General features: G+C 50.0%; 3 protein-coding genes across 12 annotated transcripts in view; 2 read left to right on the forward strand and 1 right to left on the reverse strand.

The window, feature by feature from the left end:
* Positions 1-15835, forward strand: part of NDRG2 (NDRG family member 2) — a 28152-nt gene extending 12317 nt beyond the window's left edge. Inside the window, exons 2-17 of one of the 7 annotated variants that reach the window (XM_050796537.1) lie at positions 7568-7611; positions 9295-9374; positions 9706-9747; positions 10114-10219; positions 10420-10540; positions 10722-10784; positions 11752-11812; positions 12014-12100; positions 12626-12682; positions 12863-12966; positions 13445-13489; positions 13791-13842; positions 14101-14148; positions 14366-14401; positions 14567-14618; positions 14842-15835. In XM_050796537.1, coding sequence (XP_050652494.1) covers positions 9300-9374; positions 9706-9747; positions 10114-10219; positions 10420-10540; positions 10722-10784; positions 11752-11812; positions 12014-12100; positions 12626-12682; positions 12863-12966; positions 13445-13489; positions 13791-13842; positions 14101-14148; positions 14366-14401; positions 14567-14618; positions 14842-15008 — 1116 coding nt within the window. In that variant the 5' untranslated portion in view covers positions 7568-7611; positions 9295-9299 and the 3' untranslated portion in view covers positions 15009-15835. Of the gene's footprint in view, positions 1-7567; positions 7663-8536; positions 8639-9294; positions 9375-9705; positions 9748-10113; positions 10220-10419; positions 10541-10721; positions 10785-11751; positions 11813-12013; positions 12101-12625; positions 12683-12862; positions 12967-13444; positions 13490-13790; positions 13843-14100; positions 14149-14365; positions 14402-14566; positions 14619-14841 lie in introns of those variants that run through there. The other 6 variants (XM_050796538.1, XM_050796539.1, XM_050796540.1 and 3 more) reach the window with 6 other exon arrangements.
* Positions 496-2458, reverse strand: TPPP2 (tubulin polymerization promoting protein family member 2). 2 transcript variants are annotated; one of them, XM_050796608.1, is made up of 4 exons: positions 2377-2458; positions 1917-2158; positions 1510-1663; positions 496-772 (listed from the first exon to the last, which is right to left on the reverse strand). In XM_050796608.1, the coding sequence occupies exons 2-4, from the start codon at positions 2087-2089 to the stop codon at positions 587-589; spliced, it is 513 nt and encodes a 170-aa protein (XP_050652565.1). In that variant the 5' UTR covers positions 2090-2158; positions 2377-2458; the 3' UTR covers positions 496-586. The 2 variants fall into 2 exon arrangements, with proteins under 2 accessions (XP_050652565.1, XP_050652566.1); XM_050796609.1 differs by having other exon boundaries at positions 2367-2453.
* RNASE1 (ribonuclease A family member 1, pancreatic) overlaps positions 7241-19129 on the forward strand; it is a 223082-nt gene continuing 211193 nt past the window's right edge. The window contains exon 1 of one of the 3 annotated variants that reach the window (XM_050796601.1): positions 7241-7261. In XM_050796601.1, coding sequence (XP_050652558.1) covers positions 7251-7261 — 11 coding nt within the window. In that variant the 5' untranslated portion in view covers positions 7241-7250. Of the gene's footprint in view, positions 7262-7529; positions 7534-11071; positions 11076-19129 lie in introns of those variants that run through there. The other 2 variants (XM_050796604.1, XM_050796603.1) reach the window with 2 other exon arrangements.

Raw genomic sequence — 19129 nt, forward strand, 5'->3', positions numbered from 1 at the left:
TGGGGTAAAACTTAGTGCTGGGCTGGGTGTTGAAAATAGACTCTCCCATTACCCTAGCTCTGGAACAAATTTGTAATAGAAGTCAGGCCACCTTAGCTGGCTTCTACTTCTCCACCCAAAAAACCTGAACTGTAACAGATGAGGAAGGTGGAGGGACAGGGAAGGATCTAATACATGATACAGTCATAGTCCATCACATCAGGAACTGCTACACCCTTTTAGGGGGTGGGGGTGGAGAGGTGAATATCAGTAATATGTGAACACAAGTAGCAAATACTTTTACCTCCACATCTGGTTCATCTCTTAACTTCAAATATATTCTTCCATCCTGTTCTTGGAAGCAACTGTTGAGGAGGAACGCTAACTGATGGCTGGTAGGCATAAGGCTAAGCAGAGTGAAGGGTTTGTTGTTGAGAACCCACACTCCTGCGCTGCCTCTTCTCCCTCTCTCTACGCTAGTAGGCCCATCTGTCCCTCATAGACAGAGATTTTAGCTGCTGCACACACAGATGTTTATTATTTTCCAAGTTCCCTGGTGTTAAACATGCAGGGTCAGGGGGCTAGTGAGCTAAGATGAAGCTCCTCCTTACTTGGTCTTCTTATCATAGGTGCCAGCACCCTTGTAACCACTCACATAGCCTGTGTTGTCATTCATCACTTCCCGTCCGGCAATGCCCTTGCCCTTGCCACTCTCATCAAAGCGCTCCTTGTGGGTGCCGGTGTACTTGCTGGTGTCTGTCAAACGGTCCACTGCACCCACTGTTGTTGCTTTCTGCAAGCCAGAGGATGGATTTGAACCCTCTTCCTTTCCTTACCCTGTCATATCCCTTCCCCAAAGATGGCCAGAGATACTTAGAACAAGTGCTTGGAGCTCTTGCTCTGCCACTGGCATGGGGTGCTGCTTTCTTAGGGCCCAGATGCAGCTGTGGGCAGGAACTCCGGTAAGAGCCATTCACTCGCTGGGGAGGAGGAGTGTGGTGTGGGAATGAGTGTGGTGTGTGCAGAGGGAGGGTGGTTTTTTTTTTGTTTCCAGAGGAAACAAAAAGTATTCTGACTAGGTTGCTGCCAGAGGACTTCACTCCCACTCCCCAACCCAATATCCATTGTAGAAAGAGCTTTTAGTTCAGACAGGACAATTAAAAAAGGGAGTAGGTGAGAGGCAGGAGGCCTGAGATCAAACCCTAAATAAGAACTGAAAGAGGAGTGGGTATCAGGTACCAAATCCTCTACACTAATGTCCTCCAAAAGCCACCAAGCCCTACCTGCCTGGCTCAGACACTGGACACTTGGAAGTTAGTCTAAATCCACTATTAAAATAGCCATGGACCTTGAGCAAGTCGCTTCCCTTCTCTGGGCCACATTTTCCTGACTTCTGGAATATCTAGATGATCTCTAAAGTCTGTTTCTTCCCTGTCTCTACAGTCACACAGTTGGCAGGGTTAGGGAGGGTAGACTGGAACAATGGGGATTTAGGGAAGTAGGGTCAAGGGGATGAAGACTGTCACTCACAGTTGCGCCAGTGGTGGCTGGGTCCTTGCCCTCCATGAGTCCATAAATGCTCTCCAGGACTTCATCTGGACTCTTCCCTTTGAAGCGCTTCTGGCCCAGTTCCTTCACTGCCTCTTTGAACTGTTGAAACGTGATGGTTCGGGCGTTCTTGGCCCTGGTCAGTTAGACAGAAATCCAGAAACTTTGGAGCACAAATGCATTACCTTCCAAGGTCCAACTCTTACCTCACTCAGATTTGTCCTCTTTTGTCCTATCAGTAAGTGTCTCAATGACAAAGAATAGCACAGTGCCAGGTACCCTGTGGTGCTTGGTAGGCCCACTGCAAATGTTCCGCCACATGAACCCTTCCATGGCCAACTACCTCGCACTTTCTTCTCACCCCCACCCCCACATCTTTGGCTCCTCACTTGACTTTGCTGAACACGATGTCCACATCTGTGGAGGTGACCGTCTTGCCATCCATGATGCCACAGTCTTTGCATAGCTTGGAGAAGTTCTTGTTGTTCATTTCAGTGCCACTGCTTGATGATTCTCCAAAGGCAGCAAACCGATTGAATGTTTTCTCTGCCTCTGATGCCATGATCAGCTAGAGGTTGGGGAGGGCAGTCGTGGGAGAGACTTGGGGGTGAAGGAGGAGGGGGAGGGAGGACTGTGGAGTAAAGAGGATGAGTGTTAAGGTAAAATCAGTCAGCAACAGGAACAGCTCCCCTCTTCCCTGTTGGTGTCTCCTCTCTCCCTCCCAGCTCCCACTGCACCTACACAACTACAGCATGAGTCTCCCCTTCCCAGCACTGGAGATACCAATATGGATCCTACCTACTGAATGATTCTCTCTTTCCCCCACCTCTTTTATGTACCTAAGATTACCTGGACGGTGATCTGACCCTTCCCGGCCTTTGTATTTAAGTGTGTGCAGATATGTGGTAGCCAGCTGGCTGTTGCAAATGAGGAGACAGAGGGAGGAGAGGGAAATTTCTATGACCTCAGCAGTGCTTATGTGACATCACTTCTGGTCCCAGCTACAGCCCTTGCCTTCAAAGGATGGGGCTTTTGGTCTCCCTATCTTGCATGCTGAATTGAGCAAACTGCCAACTTTCTGACCTTTTCGGATGATTACATTTCCATCATTTCAGCCAAGCTTACCCATCCTCTGGGTCCCAGTCAAATTGCCTTATGCTCTGCCCCACAACAGAAGTTGAGGCGAGCCCAGGGAAGTTGTTTTAGTCTGTTTGGGCTGCTATAACAAAATATCATAAACTGGGTGGCTTATAAACAACAGACATTTATTTCTCAGAGTTCTGAAGGCTGACAAGGCTAAGATCAAGGCATGGGCAGATTCAGTGTTTCATGAGGGCTGCTTTCTGGTCTAGAGATGGTACCTTCTTGCTGTGTCTTCACATGGTTGAAAGGGTGAATGAGTTCCCTTGGGCCTATTTATACGGGTATAAATCCCATTTAGAAAGGCTCTGCCCTCATAAAACTAAATCACCCCCCAAAATGCCCCATCTCCTAATACCATGACTTTGGGAGTTAGGATTTTATTTTATTTATTTATGTATTTATTTATTTTGAGACGGAGTCTTGCTGTCTGTTGCCCAGGCTGGAATGCAGTGGCATGATCCTGGGTCACTGCAACCTCCAGCCCCAGGATTCAAGCGACTCTCATGCCTCAGTGTCCCCAGTAGCTGGGATTAGCTCAGCCACTGTGCCCGGCTAATTTTTGCATTTTTAGTAGAGATGGGGTTTTGCCATGTTGGCCAGGCTGGTTTCAAACTCCTGACCTCAAGTGATCCACCTGCCTCAGCCTCCCAAAGTGCTGGGATTACGTGTGTGAGCCACTGCGTCCGGCCGGGAGTTAGGATTTTAATATATGAATTTGGGGACAACATAAACATTCAGACCATAGCAGTTAATGAAAACAGGCTGGCATTTTTTCTAGTCTCCAGGCTCAAGTGTAGCATGGAGAATCCCTTAAAAGGCCAGTCTCAATAGAAACTTTAAATGGCTTCCAGTGTTGGGTCCAGTAGGCCTTGGAGAGTAACAGATGTGGACAGCTCAGGATAAAACTGGGATGGACTGAGGGTGAGGCTCAGACTCTGAAAATCTTTAGATAAGTTTCTATGCAGGTCAAAGATGTTCCTCAGGGTTTTCTCTCTTCGGCCTTTTCTCTGGCCAGAGGCCCTACAGATAGATGAACCTCATGGATCCTAAAACAGAGCAATGAGACTGGTGACTTTCCTCCTTTTCCCATCTAATAATGCCACCAATTTCTATTTTTTTTCTTTGTCTTACAAATCTACTCCTTTCTTTCCATTCCTATTACTTCTACCCTTATTCAAGTTCTTATCATCTCATAGTTGGATGACTACTCTGGCTTCTAAATGATCTCTTTCCTAAATCTAATTCTTCACTCCCATGCACCCATAATCCATCTGTATAACCTCCTCCCCATCAGATTAGTTTTCACAAAGCAGTATTTTTTATTACTCCTACTCAGGAACATTCTATGGCTCAAGATATACTACAGCTTCTCATGGCTAAATCTTCTTGCTTAGCATTCAAGGACCTGTACAACTAACTAGGCCCCAATCTACCCTACCAAACATCACCCACCTCTCATCAACATCATTCTTGGGCGGCGCACAGTGGCTCACGCCTATAATTCCAGCACTTTGGGAGGCCAACAAAGTGACACCTTGTCTCTAAATAAATAAATAATAATAAAAAAAGTAATTGCGAGCAGTGGCATGCACCTGTAGTCCCAGCTACAGCTACTCAGGAGGCTGAAGTGGGAAGATTGCTTGAGCCCGGGAGTTTGGGGCTGCAGTGAACTAGGATTGTGTCAGTGCACTCCCACCTGGCTGACAGTGTGAGACCCCATCTCAAAGAAAAAAAAAATCCCAAAACAAAAACCCTAAGAACCAGATTATTCTTCAGCTGGGGTCATATGGCCTAACTGCTATACACTTGACAGGCTACTTGGTAGTGCAAGGAGCATAGTCCCTGGAGTGGAATGGATCTGGGTGGGAAAATGAATCCTAGATATGTCATTTACTAGCTGAGTGGACTTGGGCAAGTCACTAAACATTTCTGAGTTTCAATTTTCTCATCTGTACAGTGAGGACAATAACACTAACCTTATGGTATTAGGGGATAATATATGGGAAGCTACTATTCAGTTCTCCAAAGTAACCCGAGTGTTTCTGCCTCCAGACTGTCCTTCATGCTCTCTCTCTGCCTGGATAGAATGCCCCTCACGCCCACTCAAGTATTCCATGATTGCATTTCTCATCTTGGTGGTTCACCCTAGGAACAAAGCCCTTTTCCTTCTCTGAATTATAGTAAGAAAACGGTTTCTAGACTGTGGGCCACAGCCTTCTGGCGTGAGGATTTCTGAAATCTTGCAAAGGGCCCTAGAATCTGTATGTATAAAGAGTGAGTGTAAACTGAGTAAATAATACGCCTTGCATGTGTAGGTATTACTACATTTACAGACGTTGTGACAGAAACTTACTTCAAAGTATTGGTGAATTCATAGTTTGTATTTTCTCCATCAGAGGATACAAAAACTATTATGTGGGGTTGGAAATCTCTGATCACCCACTCAAGAAGGGTGGGAAACTACTGCTACAGGACTTATTGTCCAGATGATTGATCTTATATATACATAATTTTTCTTAACTTGTCCTGTGTTTGTACCTTCTCTCGACAAATGTCAAAATGTCATTTCTCATCACAAACGTCTAGAGAGGGTGTGAACAGACTCACACTTTGAATTTCATCTACACAGTGGCTTGCACATAACAGATACTTAAAACTGTTGCTTAGTTGAAGGTATAGTTTGAAGCTGCTCTGGCCAAAGGGAAAGAGTTGAGAGAGAGATTGTCCTTGCAACACTTACACCCTGGTCGGGCTGGGAGCTGCCCTGACATGGAAGAACCCTATCTTAGGGTAGAACCAGCCTTACCTCTGCCTGCAGCAGACTGGGTGGGACCCCTACGTCTAGGAAGCCAATGGATCTCAGTGGAAATTTCCCACCTCCTGCCTGCCCTGCGCCCCTGCGTCGGCCTCTTATCAGGTTCCCCCTGAGTCATCCTGACCCAGAGACGAATTTAGATGCTGGAACCTTCAGGTCCTTCCCTCCCCCACTCCAAGTAAGACTACTTTCGACAAAGAAAAGCCTGCAGACAAAGTTCTCACTCCAGGCTCTCCTTCTCCCCAGGTTCCTCTGGGGCTGGTGAGATGTCTCCTGTCTTCCGCACCTTTGGCTATGATCCTTATTCCAGCAGGCTTTTCCTCCTCCAGGAGAGTGTTAAACTGGCATCCAGAGGGAAGAGGGGCCTAGGAGAGGAGCCAGGGCGCCCAGCTTATGTGCCAGTTTCTGGGGAAAAAGTTATAAAGGGAGTGGGAGAAAGGAACAGAAGAAAAGTTGGGTGCTCCAAATTGGGGAATGTAGTGGGGGCCTTAGATTTGGGGTTGTTGAAGGCTGGGTTTTAGCCCGACCAGTTCTCCTACTCTGGGTCACCTCCTCCCTCCTTGGCCTCTCCTTCTTTCCAGTAGACCCTGCCAAGTGGGGATGAAAGGGGCATTGATGTTCCTTGGATGGGAGGGGTATTGCGGGTGGTGAGGGTGGCGGTGGGAGGGTGGTTCCCAGGCAGGAGGGGGCAGGGGAACTTGGGGGTCTTGGGGGGGCAGTCAGTGCTGGTGTTGCAGTTGGCAGCTCAAGTTCCATTGGCCATTGTTCCTGACTGGCCTGACGCCCGGCCCCCGAAATGGCAACTCAGGAACCAGTCTGAAGGGGGTTGGGGTGGATATGATCCTGGGATTGGGGGAGCTACAAGGGGGGCAGGAGGGGAGAAATTCAGTCAGGTTTCCTTTTGCCTAAACAACTTCGAATTTCCTTAAGCCACATTATCTAATCAACTACCTCATTCCAGGGAGCCTTCCTCTGAGGGGCACAAAGAGGGCTCATCTGGGGTGTGTGTGTGTGTGTGTGAAGTCTAGAGTGGCAAACCCACTCGGGCACCGAGAGGGACGCGGCAGTCCCTGAGACCATCGCCTGGGCATTGCGATTCAGCGGGCCTGAGCTGGTCTCCTTTTCTGGGCCGGACTGGGAGGGGTTAGCGGCGAAGCCACAGGGTCTCTTGGGTCCCAGCCCGGGACACTGCGTCCTACCCAAGCCCCTACTCCACCCCCGCAGGGTTAACTCCGCCCCTGCGCCTGTTTACCCAGGAGTCAGAGCCTCTGGGGGTCCCCGGCCCCTCCCCCGTCGCCCCTTGAGGCATTGACCCCAGAGTCCCTGTTGGCCATCCTCTCCACCCCCCCGCGTCGCCCGCGATCGCCCTCTATTTATAGCGGCCCCCCGCATTCCCCGCCCCCCCTCCCCGCCTTGTTGTCCAACTTCTCCCGGAGCAGCCGGAGAGCAGGCGTCTGGACGCAGCAAAGAGAGGAGAGGTACCAGGACTCTGGGCACTAGGGAGTCGGAACTGCTGTGCCCTCGACGTTCCCCCGTACCCCCTTTCGGCGCCGGCACACCTGCCGTTGCCACCGGGCGAGACCCCCGCCTCCTCAGCGGCTGTCCCGCCCACCTCCTCCTTTCTTAATCTAGTTCTCTGTGTTCGGGCGGGGGGATTCGAACTCGTGGGGTGTCAGTATCCCGGGTTCGTCTCCCCACTACCGGTTCCCACCACTGAGTCTGGGGGCGAAGGAAGGAGCCAGAGTGCGAATTGCAGATCCAGGTCATGGATGGGGGCGGTGCTGAGGGCAGCCGAGGGATCCCTCGCAGTGCTGAGGGATCCCCGCACTCCCCACACCGCCCCAATGCGGGGGGTGGGGGGAATGTTATGGTGAGCTCGAGAGGAGCCTGGAAGCGTCTAGCCGCCCGCCCCCAGTCCCCCGGTCCCAGCACAACCCCTCCCTGAGCGGCAGTCTGGGCGGGGTGAAAGGTGGGGCGTGTTTACTGGGGGTCTGGGGCGGGTCTGCGGGGAGCCAAGCGCCCGTGGGCGGGCTGGGGCGGGCCGGGGGCGGGTCTGCGGGGAGCCCGAGCCGGGGCGGGCCCGAGTCAAAGGCAAGTGAAGGTGGAAGCGGCAGCGGCGGCAGCAGGTAGGGGGAGGGGCAGGCGAGGGGCCGCAGGGCCTGGAAGGCGCCAGCCGGGTAGGTGGGCGGTGTGATTGATCCCCGTCCCCTGGAGCTGGCGGCTCTGGGGAAAGGGCCGGCACTGAGGGGGCGCTCGGCTGCTGCGCACAAAGGCTGAGGCTCCGAGAGCTGCAGGGCGTGTTTGGGGTGCGCGCGAGGTTGTGTGCAAGGTTCGGGGCGCTTGGCACCAGCCACGCAAGGGTGTCCGTCTCCACGCGGACGGGCTGCGTAGGGACTCGTAGGGACGGGTTCCGGATGCTGGGCCCGGCCAGTCCCCTCTGTCCTACCCATCCCTTCCCGATGGCGCTTGCCTTCGCGGGCCGTCGGGGGAGACCGGGAGGAGATTGTGGGACCGCCCTCCTCTCCCTTTCTCCACTCGTGGGACCTACACGGAGACTGGGTAGAGGAGAGAAGCGACGGCACCAAGCTTTGTGTTTGTTTTTATATTGTGGAGGGAAACAACCATGCTCTGCTACCCTCCTCTTACTGGAGAGCTGTCAAAAATTTTGGGGATCCCCTAGTCCCCCGCGTTTAGTCCCCCTGCCGATAGAAAATTGAGGCCAAATGTAGTAACGAACTGGGGCAAGGTCACACTGGGAGTGGCAGAGCCGGGATTCGAATCCGGAGGCTTCCTCCACATCAGCACTTCCTTCTCTCCTCCGCGCAGCCTGAACTGATGCCCCTGTAGCCTGTATTGATTCCGGCTGGAGCCTAGAGAGGACGTGTTCTCTGGACTCAGGAGTAGACACTGGGGAGGGTTAGTGACCCGCGGAGGTTGATGACCCTGGGAGTCTGGGTCTTGGCTGAGGCTTTCTGTAACTAAAAGACCCCGGGTCTGTCTCCCATGTCATTCACCTCGTGGCTGTGTTTTCTCAGACCCCAGAGTCAGGAGTGAGAACCCTGACCCCTAATCCCACTGCATCCAGCCAATAGGAGCCCAGTAAGTGACCCCACCTCGCAAGCTGCAGGCTCCTTTCTGTGCAGGTCTGTCCAGGTGCTCTGCTCCTCACCCACTAATGTTGAACTTACGGAGTTTATTCAGAGTTGGGAGGAAGAGTCTTGGGAGGAAGGGAGGCATTGGGTTGGTTGGACAGATGTCCCTTTTATGTTGTTTTCCCCACCTCACCCTTTGGTCATGTTACTTTGGTCATTTTTAGCCCCCTTTGAGCTGCCGACCTTGGGGCTTTACTTGAAGGTCATGGTCAATTGTGAGCTCTCAAAATCCTGTCTTTTGGTACCCTGTCCTTTAGAATATTCAGTCACTGAGCTACGAGTTTCGCTCCCTACCTGAGAGTGTGGAGTAGACCCTAAAGATAGCCTGGGAAATCTGAGCTACGCTTCTGCCCCACCCTGGTATCTTGGTCCAGGGCAGAGGAGGGAGGGGGTCTGGAGGAGTGGGTGTTGAGGGTGGCGGTGGGGATGGTGAGTATCAAGAGAAGCGGTGTCCTGATTCCTCTTCCAAAGTTTCCACCAATCAGCCTGGAAATGGAGCTGGGGGCAGGAAAGGCCCTCTTCGTGTTCTGGAGTAGTCTTCAACCCCTGGCTCCCTCTGTTCCCTGCATCTTCCTGTGCTGAGAGAGGAAGCCTGGTGTTTGAGGAGATGTGGGGATGTGGAGACAACTTCCCAGTCTCGTTTCCTCATCCTACCAGGCATCATGGCGGAGCTGCAGGAGGTGCAGATCACAGAGGTGAAGCCACTGCTGCCAGGACAGACGCCTGAGGCGGCCAAGGTTATTAGAGACCGTTTGACTCCCATGCCCAAATTTGAGACCTCTAAGCATCCCCCTTGCCTTCTAACTTCCCAAGCCTGATCTTATTCTAACCCACACCACTACTTTCTCCACTTCCACCCTAGTCTCTCTCCCCATACACTACAATTGGGAGTCAGGCCGTTGTCTTGTCACTACACTAATCTTCATCCTTTCCATGTCTCTCTTTGTCAATCTCTTTCTGTCTTTGGTCTCTGTTGGACTTTACTTGTCTCTCTTTGTCTGTCTGTCTCTCCATCTGGGACACCACATGGTTGTGTGTTTCTGTGTGTGTCTGTGTGTGTCTCTCCAGGAGGCTGAGTTAGCTGCCCAAATCCTCCTGGACCAGGGACAGGTAACAGTGTGGGGGCAGTCCCAAGGTGGGAGGAAGGGCTCTCCTCTTCCTCAGTAGAAAGATGGCCTCTGCTTGGCCCTTCTCTCTTCGTTTTCTTTCCTTCTATTCTGTCCTTTCCCTTCCCTATCTCTCACCTCTCCTTCCTTCCCCCTACTCTTCTCTCTCTAATCTTCATTATTCTTTCTTATTCTAATCTTGACTCATCTTCCAGTGTTGTGTTTTCCTCAGTTCTTGCTGATCCTGTTTTTAATTCTTTGTTCCCTTTTCCCCCTTGCCCGCCCACTCCCAGCTCCCTGACCTTGGTGTTGCTCCTTTTCTGGCCTCGTCTTCTCTGAGCCTAGCTCCTGGTGCCCTGTTTTCCTGCAGACTCACTCTGTGGAGACACCGTATGGCTCTGTCACTTTCAGTGTCTATGGCACCCCCAAACCCAAACGCCCAGCGATCCTTACCTACCACGATGTGGGACTCAACTGTAAGGACCTTCATTCGTCTCCCACTCCTGTCTGGAAAGAGGCTGTGGAGGAAGGGTAGAAACCCAGAGGGAGGGGAGGGGTCAGCGTGGGAAGGAGAAGTTCTCTCCTAGTCTGTGGCATGAAAAGAAGGGTGAGTTCTGACTGGGGCACATGTTTCCCTGTCTGATTCTATTGTTGAGGTGATGTGGGTTCTCTTTAGATAAATCTTGCTTCCAGCCACTGTTTCAATTCGGGGACATGCAGGAAATCATTCAGAACTTCGTGCGGGTTCATGTGGATGCCCCTGGAATGGAAGAGGGAGCCCCTGTGTTCCCTTTGGGGTAAGAGTTAGGTCGTTACCGCTTCACCAGACTGTGAGGAACAGGACAGGTGTGGGAAAGGTTCGACTGGGAAGGAGGAAAGGGAGGGCAGTGGTGATTCTGGGAGAGAATGAGTAGGATATCCTGAGGTGGGGGTGCGAGGGCAGGTTGGTATCTTCCTTAACGTGCTTCTCTTTTCCAGATATCAGTACCCATCTCTGGACCAGCTTGCAGACATGATCCCTTGCGTCCTACAGTACCTAAAGTGAGAGTCCTGGGAACCCCTCCAAACCAGAGTTCTCTTTCCAGCACAAGGAGACCCTTAGAACTTCCAGGTTCACCATGGTTCCTGAGCCAGTTTCAGCTTCTGAACCCAATATATCTTCTTCCTTCATGCTCCTACCTTGATTATTGAGAAAAGGTGGTGGGTTTGGAAAATTGGCCAGAATCAGCAGAGTAGCCCTAATGGATGGAGGGAAGGAAAAGGGTCTATGCTTGGCCCTGCCTCAGGCTAAGGAGGGCCTTCTCTGATCAGAAAGGGAGGAATAAAAGGGGGTGACATAATCCCTGAGGAACCAGATAGACTTGTCTCTTTCTCTCCCACTCCCCTCTCCTTCATGCCCACACCTGGTGGGTGGGGAGCTCTGTGGGTGAGAGAGAGTGGGGGAAGGAAGAGAACGCCAGACTGCGTGTCTTTGGTATTCAGAAGGAGGTGCTGACCCCTGGGTGCTGTTCTTAGCTAAGCTTCTCCTAGACACCAGGGCTCAGCACCTCTGGTTCAGCACTTTGCTGCTCTTTTCCTCATTCTCCCCTTTGTTCACTAAAGTTGTGTCTGTTTTCACATTTGCTTTAAGTTCCATTCTTCCTGTTCCTATAGAGGAACCAGGAACTAAAGCAGAACAAGTTGAACTGGCTCTTGAAAATTGAGAATGGACAAAGAGCTATCTATATAGGAAAACAGTGTGTTGGTTGGCTGGTGGATGGGTGTTTGTTTTTAAGACACTAGTTCTCCAGGAGAAAGCTGGGATAGACTTCAGGGATCTACCCTGACTACCCGTGCCAACCTTTGGCTCCTTGGGCCCTTCTTTTTCGCATCCTCCAAAGAAAGGTCTGTGTCTGCCCTTCTTTGTGCTCATGGACTCAGGAGGGAGGGTGAAGAGTTTGAAGAGATGGGCTGTGGCAGGTTTTGGACAGCAGAGTCCGTGAGGCATATATTTCTTTCCCTTTCACAGTTTTTCTACAGTAATTGGAGTTGGTGTTGGAGCTGGAGCCTACATCCTGTCGAGATATGCTGTAAGAAATAAAAAGCCCAGATAAGGGAAAGGAGGGTCCAGACTGATTAGGAGAATACTGTTTATTAGTGCTGTTTGGGGGAGGAAGTGGGCACTAGGCGGGGAGTCAGGCTCCATGGGAGTCCAAAAGTGGGTAGGGCTTAGCGGGGAGGGGATAAGGCCATGCCCTGTTTCTCATTTCCTTCCTTCTTCTCTCCCTCAGCTTAACCACCCGGACACAGTTGAAGGTCTTGTTCTCATCAACATTGATCCCAATGCCAAGGGTTGGATGGATTGGGCAGCCCACAAGGTTTGGAGGGGCCTGTGTGCTGAGACCTAGGGTGGGGGATCCCCTTGTATGGATCCAGTTAGGCTCTGGTAGAGTCTAATGCTTGAAGTCTGGATGGACTCCGAACTTCAAGGAGGGAGTAAAGGGGCAGGAAAGTGAAGCTGTCACTTTGCCTAAGTCTCTTATAATATCCTGAACTTTCTTTTTTTCTTTTCTTTTTTTTTTTTTTGAGATGGTGTCTCACTCTGTTTCCAAGGCTGGAGTACAGTGGCTTGATCTTGGCTCACTGCAACCTCCGCCTCCCGGGTTTAAGCAATTCTCCTGCCTCAGCCTCCCAAGTAGCTGGGATTACAGGCGCCCACCACCAAGCCCAGCTAATATTTGTATTATTAGTAGAGACGGGGTTTCACTATCTTGGCCAGGCTGGTCTTGAACTCCTGACCTCGTGATGCACCCACCTTGGCCTCCCAAAGTGCTGGGATTACAGGCATGAGCCACTGTGCCTGGCCAATATCCTGAACTTTCTCACCTGTTCTCTCCTCATAGCTAACGGGCCTCACCTCTTCCATTCCGGAGATGATCCTTGGACATCTTTTCAGCCAGGTAAGTGGTTGTAGAAGATGATGTGGAAGAGTCGAGGGGTGCAGCAGGGAACTTGAATGCTTGGGCTAACTTCCTTAGCTGGGACAGAATTTAGGGAAGGAAGAAGGCTTACCTCTTTTCCTCCAGTAATTGTTGGTTTCTCTTTCCATCCCTAATGTTTTTCCTTGTTATCTCCTTCAGGAAGAGCTCTCTGGAAATTCTGAGTTGATACAAAAGTACAGAAATATCATTACACATGCACCCAACCTGGATAACATTGAATTGTACTGGAACAGCTACAACAAGTGGGTGGGCTGCGTGTGTATGCATGTGAGAGAAATGCAGAAGCAGTAATTGGGGGTCATGGGGAGGCACACAGGAGGGGAGGGAGGTCTGGGTAGTGTGCAATGTGCCAGGAATGCAGCATTTAGTGTGCAATGGGGGCAGCTTCAGGACAGAGCCAGTGGGAAGGATTGCAAGGGGTTGTCCCCCTTCTCTTGTTTACCTCCTTTGGATTATTGGACTTCCAGAAGTAAGATAACCTTGTATCCTGTGCCCTTCCTCCCCTTTTGCTGCCCTCTGACCAGGGATCTAGGGCACAAGTGATTATAGGAGCTGTCCTTGGGGCCTGCCTGCCACCTTCTCCTTTGGTTTCCACTTTTAATAACCAATATTTGACTGTGATTTTTGGGACAGCGATAGTTCCATCATGGGGGAGATAGCTTATATTTGGTTAGATAGCACTGCCAACCTAAAATTCCTACTCTTTTAACCCCTTTCCAGCCGCCGAGACCTGAACTTTGAGCGTGGAGGTGATATCACCCTCAAGTAAGACTTTAAGAAAGAATGCATTGCCTGTCTCCCTGGATCTTCCCTAGGAGCTTGTATCCCTTAGAAGAAGGAGAATCTTTTGCCAGGGAACTTCCTTGTCATGTCCCACCCCATCCTATTTGGTAAATCACTTCCCTCTAGGTCTTCCCCCTTTGAATCCTCTTGGTGGCATCAGCAGGGAAACACAGAAGGCTCTTTTCTCTTTGGAGCCAGACATTTTTCCAGCTGCACTTCTAGGCAGAGGCCAGCGAGGGAGTGTCAGGGGCTCACTGCCTTCTCCCCAACACTGTGTCTTTAGGTGTCCTGTGATGCTGGTGGTAGGAGACCAAGCACCTCATGAAGATGCAGTGGTTAGTAGGGGATTTTGGGATGAGTGAGGGAGGAGGGCTGGGGTCCTAGAGTGGTGGTCAGAAGAGTATCTTGCCAAGGGGATGCCCTGTTTGGCACAGGGAGATCAACTTTGGGGCACTAGGAATTTGATCCCTGGTAAGGAGTAACTGGGTAGGGAGCTGATAGAAAAGGGAATGGGGTCTGGGTTCCTGGGTCCCTTATAGGGGGAGGGGCCACAGTGGGCGTGACTCATTCATTCAGTCTCCTGCTTACTCCAGGTGGAATGTAACTCAAAACTGGACCCCACCCAGACCTCGTTCCTCAAGGTCAGTAACCTGCTCCTGGGCCCCTGTCCAGAGTCATATATCCTCTCTAAATTCAGCTGCTAAGCCTCCAGGGCCCTGCATGGGAACAAATGGGGTGAACGAAGAACAAAACAAAGGGGCTGGAGTGAAGAAGCTAGGGAAGAGAGACCCTTTCCACCTCTCCGCATGGCTCATTTATGTATGTTTCACTTTTTCTGGGTGGCGCTCTCCTGAACAGATGGCTGACTCTGGAGGTCAGCCCCAGCTGACTCAGGTGAGTAGCCCTGCCGTCCATGGGATGGGGAAGTGACATAGGATACTGGTGGCATTGGGCTCTGCCTTTGCCACACACCCCATCCCCACAATGCCACAGCCTCAGGCTCCAGCTCTGCCTCTAACCTCATCTCACTGTCTCCCTCGCCTCTTCTTACTTCCGCAGCCAGGCAAGCTGACTGAGGCCTTCAAGTACTTCCTGCAAGGCATGGGCTACAGTGAGTATGGGGACAAGAGATTGCTGCACTATAGGAGAGATGGGCACTGACGGGGTGGAACTGTTTTAGGTTAATGCCTGGACTTACCACTATCTGCCCAATCGAGCTCATTGATCCCCTGGCTTAGTTATAACTAGTCATAATCCAAGGACCACACCCTGAGTCGCCAGCCCCATTTCCCCACTTTCTCTCTGACTGCTTGTGCATCCTTCTGTCTCCACAGTGGCCTCATCCTGCATGACTCGCCTGTCCCGGTCTCGTACGGCCTCTCTAACCAGTGCAGCATCCATTGATGGCAACCGGTCCCGCTCTCGCACCCTGTCTCAGAGCAGCGAGTCTGGAACTCTTTCTTCGGGGCCCCCGGGGCACACCATGGAGGTCTCCTGTTGAATGACCCTTGTTGCCCTAGTGTGGGACCCAGCCCTCACCTCCCCCAGAACTAACCTGGGAGGTGCTGAAGGGGCATTGGGCCAGAGTAAGCAAGGGAAAAAGGGCAGATCATGTGGGGAGATGACCTTGATCTTTGATTGCTACCCTAACCTTGACCTCTAACCTGTGATTCCCCCCAGCTCCTGAAAGAGATGTCCTAATATCTCTTAGGGACCCAGACCCCTAAATTCTCCTCCTCCCCCATTTTGGTGTTAAGGTGGAGAGGGCATGTATCCTCTGTCCTGATCTAGGTGTCTGTAGCTGAGGGGTAAGAGGTTGTTGTAGTTGTCATGGTGCCTCCATCAGACTCTCCCTACTTATCCCATATTTGCAAGGGGAGGGATTTGGGGCTGGGGCTCCATTTACCAAAGCTGATATGGCTTCTCATTAACCCTTTAGGACTCTGAAGGGTATGGACCTACATGAATGTGTGTCAGGGGGAGACTTGCTGGTGGGTTAGTGGTCCTCAGGATGTGATAGAAACATCCAGGGTGTAAAAAGGAAGTTGGAATGGGAATTGGTGGGCAATGAACAAGTGTCAGGGAAGGATTGGTGCTGGGGAAACAGGAAGGGGCCTGGGGCCATTTGGCTGCACTAACTTTGGTAGCTCTCAGTGTGCATCTAGAGTGGGACTGGGGAGGGAGCTAAGCTTGGGCTGGGCTACTTGGGGCTTGGCATAGAGATGGAAAGGGCTATCCTGGGGCTCTGACCACACTGTATTATGTGTGGAGGGTGCCCTCCTGTCTCCCACAACTTCTGCTATAACAATAAACTGTAGATGAATTTGAGTACCATTATTATTATTTGTCTAGGTATGCCTGCATCATGCTCTTCTTCCTATCTTCTCCCTGTCCAAATCTCTTATTCTCTTCTCAAAGTGATATAAACCCTGGGAGAGGGCCTTTGTGGCATAGGCACTTCACAACATATGACCATGTAGAAACTGGCCCTTTTCCAATACAATGGTGTTGCCTTGATATTGATAGTATTTTTAAGCTTGGGAGAGAGGAACCATTTAGATTTTAGGAGACTTCCTTATCAACTATGGGTAACTGAGAAAGGCCACAGGATTTCAGAGATGCCACCACCACCACCACCTTCAAGAAAGAATTGAAGAGGCTGGGCACGGTGGCTTGCATCTGTGACCCCAACACACTTGGGAGGCTGAGGTGGGCAGACTACTTGAGCTCAGGAGTTTGTGACTAGCCTGGGCCACATGGTGAAACCCATCTCTACAAAAAATACAAAAATTAGTTGGGCTTGATGGTGTACACCTATAGTCCCAGCTACTCGGGAGGCTGAGGTGGGAGAATCACTTGATCCCAGGAGGTGGAGGTTGCAGTGAGCCACAGTCACACCACTGCACTCCAGCCTGGGCGACAGAGTGAGACTCCATCTAAAAAAAAAAAAAAAAAAAAAAAAAAAAATTGAAGAAGGCTGATGACAGAAGTGCCCAAGGATATCTTGAGACCCACCTTCCTGTAGGAACCTCCCTGGGGGGTCACCTAAGATTCCATTTTGGATGTTTTAGTGCAATCAGTAGACCAGGTGCATGAACTTACTATAAGGGTTGGGCTGCTCGTAGTTCATTTTCACCTGAAGACTCTTTCAGGAGGGATGCAGCAAAAAGGAGGATTTCTCTCGGGAATTCCTCTTCCCTCATGGAATCCAACAGATCTGGGAGCTAACTAAGTCTGTTTGTGGTTTATTTATAAAGAAGCTTTTTAACAACTATGAACAATCAAGAGGAATTCTTATTTTGCAGCTGTTGCAGGCTGATTCTTAGGGTCTTGAGGCACAAGAAGTGAAAATGAGGAGGGACCTTGTAGCATTATTGGCAACACTACTGTGATGGAATATTACAAGGTCTTTTGCTACATTGCTTTATAGAAACTCCACAGGCAATTATACCCTTTCCTCAATGGAACTGAGTTGAGGACTAATGCACTTGATGTCTGGTGCTGACACACTGATTGACATGGAAATAGGACATGGAATATGCCCTTGATTCTTGAGCATTTCGTCACTCTCCTTCATAGAACTGGATCTATTTTAAATGTGGTAGGCCAGGGTCAGAAGGGGAAGCGGAGGTATTGGGTAACAGGGTTGTGGAGCACGTTATTGGATGGTGAGGGTGTTGGGTGACCCCACGCAGGGCAGGCAGCAGAGTGCTGAAGTACCACACTGCAGAAAAGAAGCGGCATAAATGGAATCATTGGGGACCAAGTAGCTTCTCAGAAAAACACAAGGAAAAGGCAAAAAACTATAACCAGCATCAATCTTTGCTGCTCTTGTGTATTATGGACAGGAAGGCAAGTCTTTCCTACATAGATAACACTGTCAGCAGGGCAATCTCTAAAAATGGGAGCACATTACATGTATGTGTACATAGGTGAGTGTGTGCATACACATCTATCATGTAGGTGGGTGTGTCAAATGGGTGATGACTGTGTATCTTTCCCATAGATGTCTCTGCATAAGAAATCTGAGTTTGGTAGAGAAAAAGATGCCCTGTTCTGGGAGCTAGTCGTGGGGTGGGGGTTTTGTCCTTGACTGACCTCCCTACTCTGTTGGAGAGTGATGAAAAGCTCAAGAATCAAGAGCATATTCCATGTCCCATTTCCATGTCGAGCAGCTAAACATTCTAGTTTAGTCCACGGGGACACAGTGCCCCCTTGTGGTTAACATGGTTCTTAATAACTTTCCCCAGTTCCCAGGTCCCTTGGTGTTTCCTCCATCTTACAGCTCCATTGTACTTTGTGGTTCTGTGTAGTAGCTCTATAGAAAGGAGGTCCTAATATCACGGTTGGCCATTGATCTTGACCATTTTCAGGATTTTTAAGATCAGAGCTGGGAGGCTCAGAGGAGAGGAGAGGTGATTTTACAGAAGCAGAACCACAGTCTCCCTACTTTTTGTCTCTGCTTCAGGTTTAGGACTCCTGTTTCTCCCTTCCCCTTATTGTCAAGGAATCTGAGTATTTCCCAGACTTTAGGGACAAAAGCCCAAGACAGCTAAGAGAACATTCAGTGGGAAAGAGAGTGAAACAAGAACAGAGTGAAAAGAGCCTTATGGTTTCAGCTTGAAAATTCAGGATCTCATGAAGAGCTTTTAAAGGGTGAGTCTCTAAAGGTACACACAAAACAATGAACCTGCAGTAGGAGGGATGGATGTTAGACATTAGAGAGTATATGAATGGTACGGGAAAATCCTGGAGTGGGAGACACCACCTTCCTCTCTCTCTCTTTCTTCTTTTCTTTCTTTCTTTCCTTCCTTCCTTCCTTCCTTCCTTCCTTCCTTCCTTCCTTCCTTCCTTCCTTCCTTCCTTCCTTCCTTCCTTCTTTCTTTCTTTCTTTCTTTCTTTCTTTCTTTCTTTCTTTCTTTCTTTCTTTCTTCTTTCTTTCTTCCTCTCTTTCTTTCTTTCTTCTTTCTTTCTCTCTCTCACTTTCTTCTTTCTTTCCTTTTTCTTCTTTCTTCTCTTTCTTATTTCTTTTTTTCAAATAGGGTCTCATTCTGTCACCCAGTCTGGAGTGCAGTGGTGCGATCTCTGCTCAGTGCAACCTCTGCCTCCTGGGCTCAAGTGATTCTTCAATCTCAGCCTCCTGAGTAGCTGGGACCACAGGTGTGTGCCACAATGCCCAGCTAGCTTTTTGTATTGTGTGTGTGTGTGTGTGTGTGTATGTATGTATGTGTATATATATACACATTTCTTTTTTTTTTGGTAGAGACAGGTTTTCGCCATGTTGCCCAAGCTAGTCTCAAACTCCTGAGTTCAAGTGATCCGCCTGCCTCAGCCTCTCAAAGTGCTAGGATTACAGGCGTGAGCCACTGTGCCTGGCTGGGAGACACCACCTTTCTAGAGCAATTTGAGGACTAACTAGAAAGTGAGAGTCAGTTCTGACTAGAGGCCAGGGTATGGTGAGAGCAAATAGTGCCCAGAGCAATGTCATTTGTTTGTATCTTCTCTCCTCACTAACATCAGAATTTCCCACGAATTGGATAAATATACAGTGAAATTAGAATGTCTTGTGTATTTGACATTCAACAACTTTGAAGACAGTAACAAAGAACACAATTTAAAAAT

Source organism: Macaca thibetana, chromosome 7 (genome assembly GCF_024542745.1).
Source record: "Macaca thibetana thibetana isolate TM-01 chromosome 7, ASM2454274v1, whole genome shotgun sequence".
Classification (NCBI taxonomy): domain Eukaryota; kingdom Metazoa; phylum Chordata; class Mammalia; order Primates; family Cercopithecidae; genus Macaca; species Macaca thibetana.

What these genes read in the sequence shown, in the direction of transcription:
- TPPP2 (XM_050796608.1), bottom strand. Translation starts at nt 2,089, where the DNA reads ATGGCATCAGAGGCAGAGAAAACATTCAATCGGTTTGCTGCCTTTGGA. An exon ending in ATCGTGTTCAGCAAAGTCAA is followed by an intron (nt 1,664 to 1,916) that starts GTGAGGAGCCAA and finishes CTAACTGACCAG; the next exon opens with GGCCAAGAACGCCCGAACCA. An exon ending in CAGCCACCACTGGCGCAACT is followed by an intron (nt 773 to 1,509) that starts GTGAGTGACAGT and finishes TCTGGCTTGCAG; the next exon opens with AAAGCAACAACAGTGGGTGC.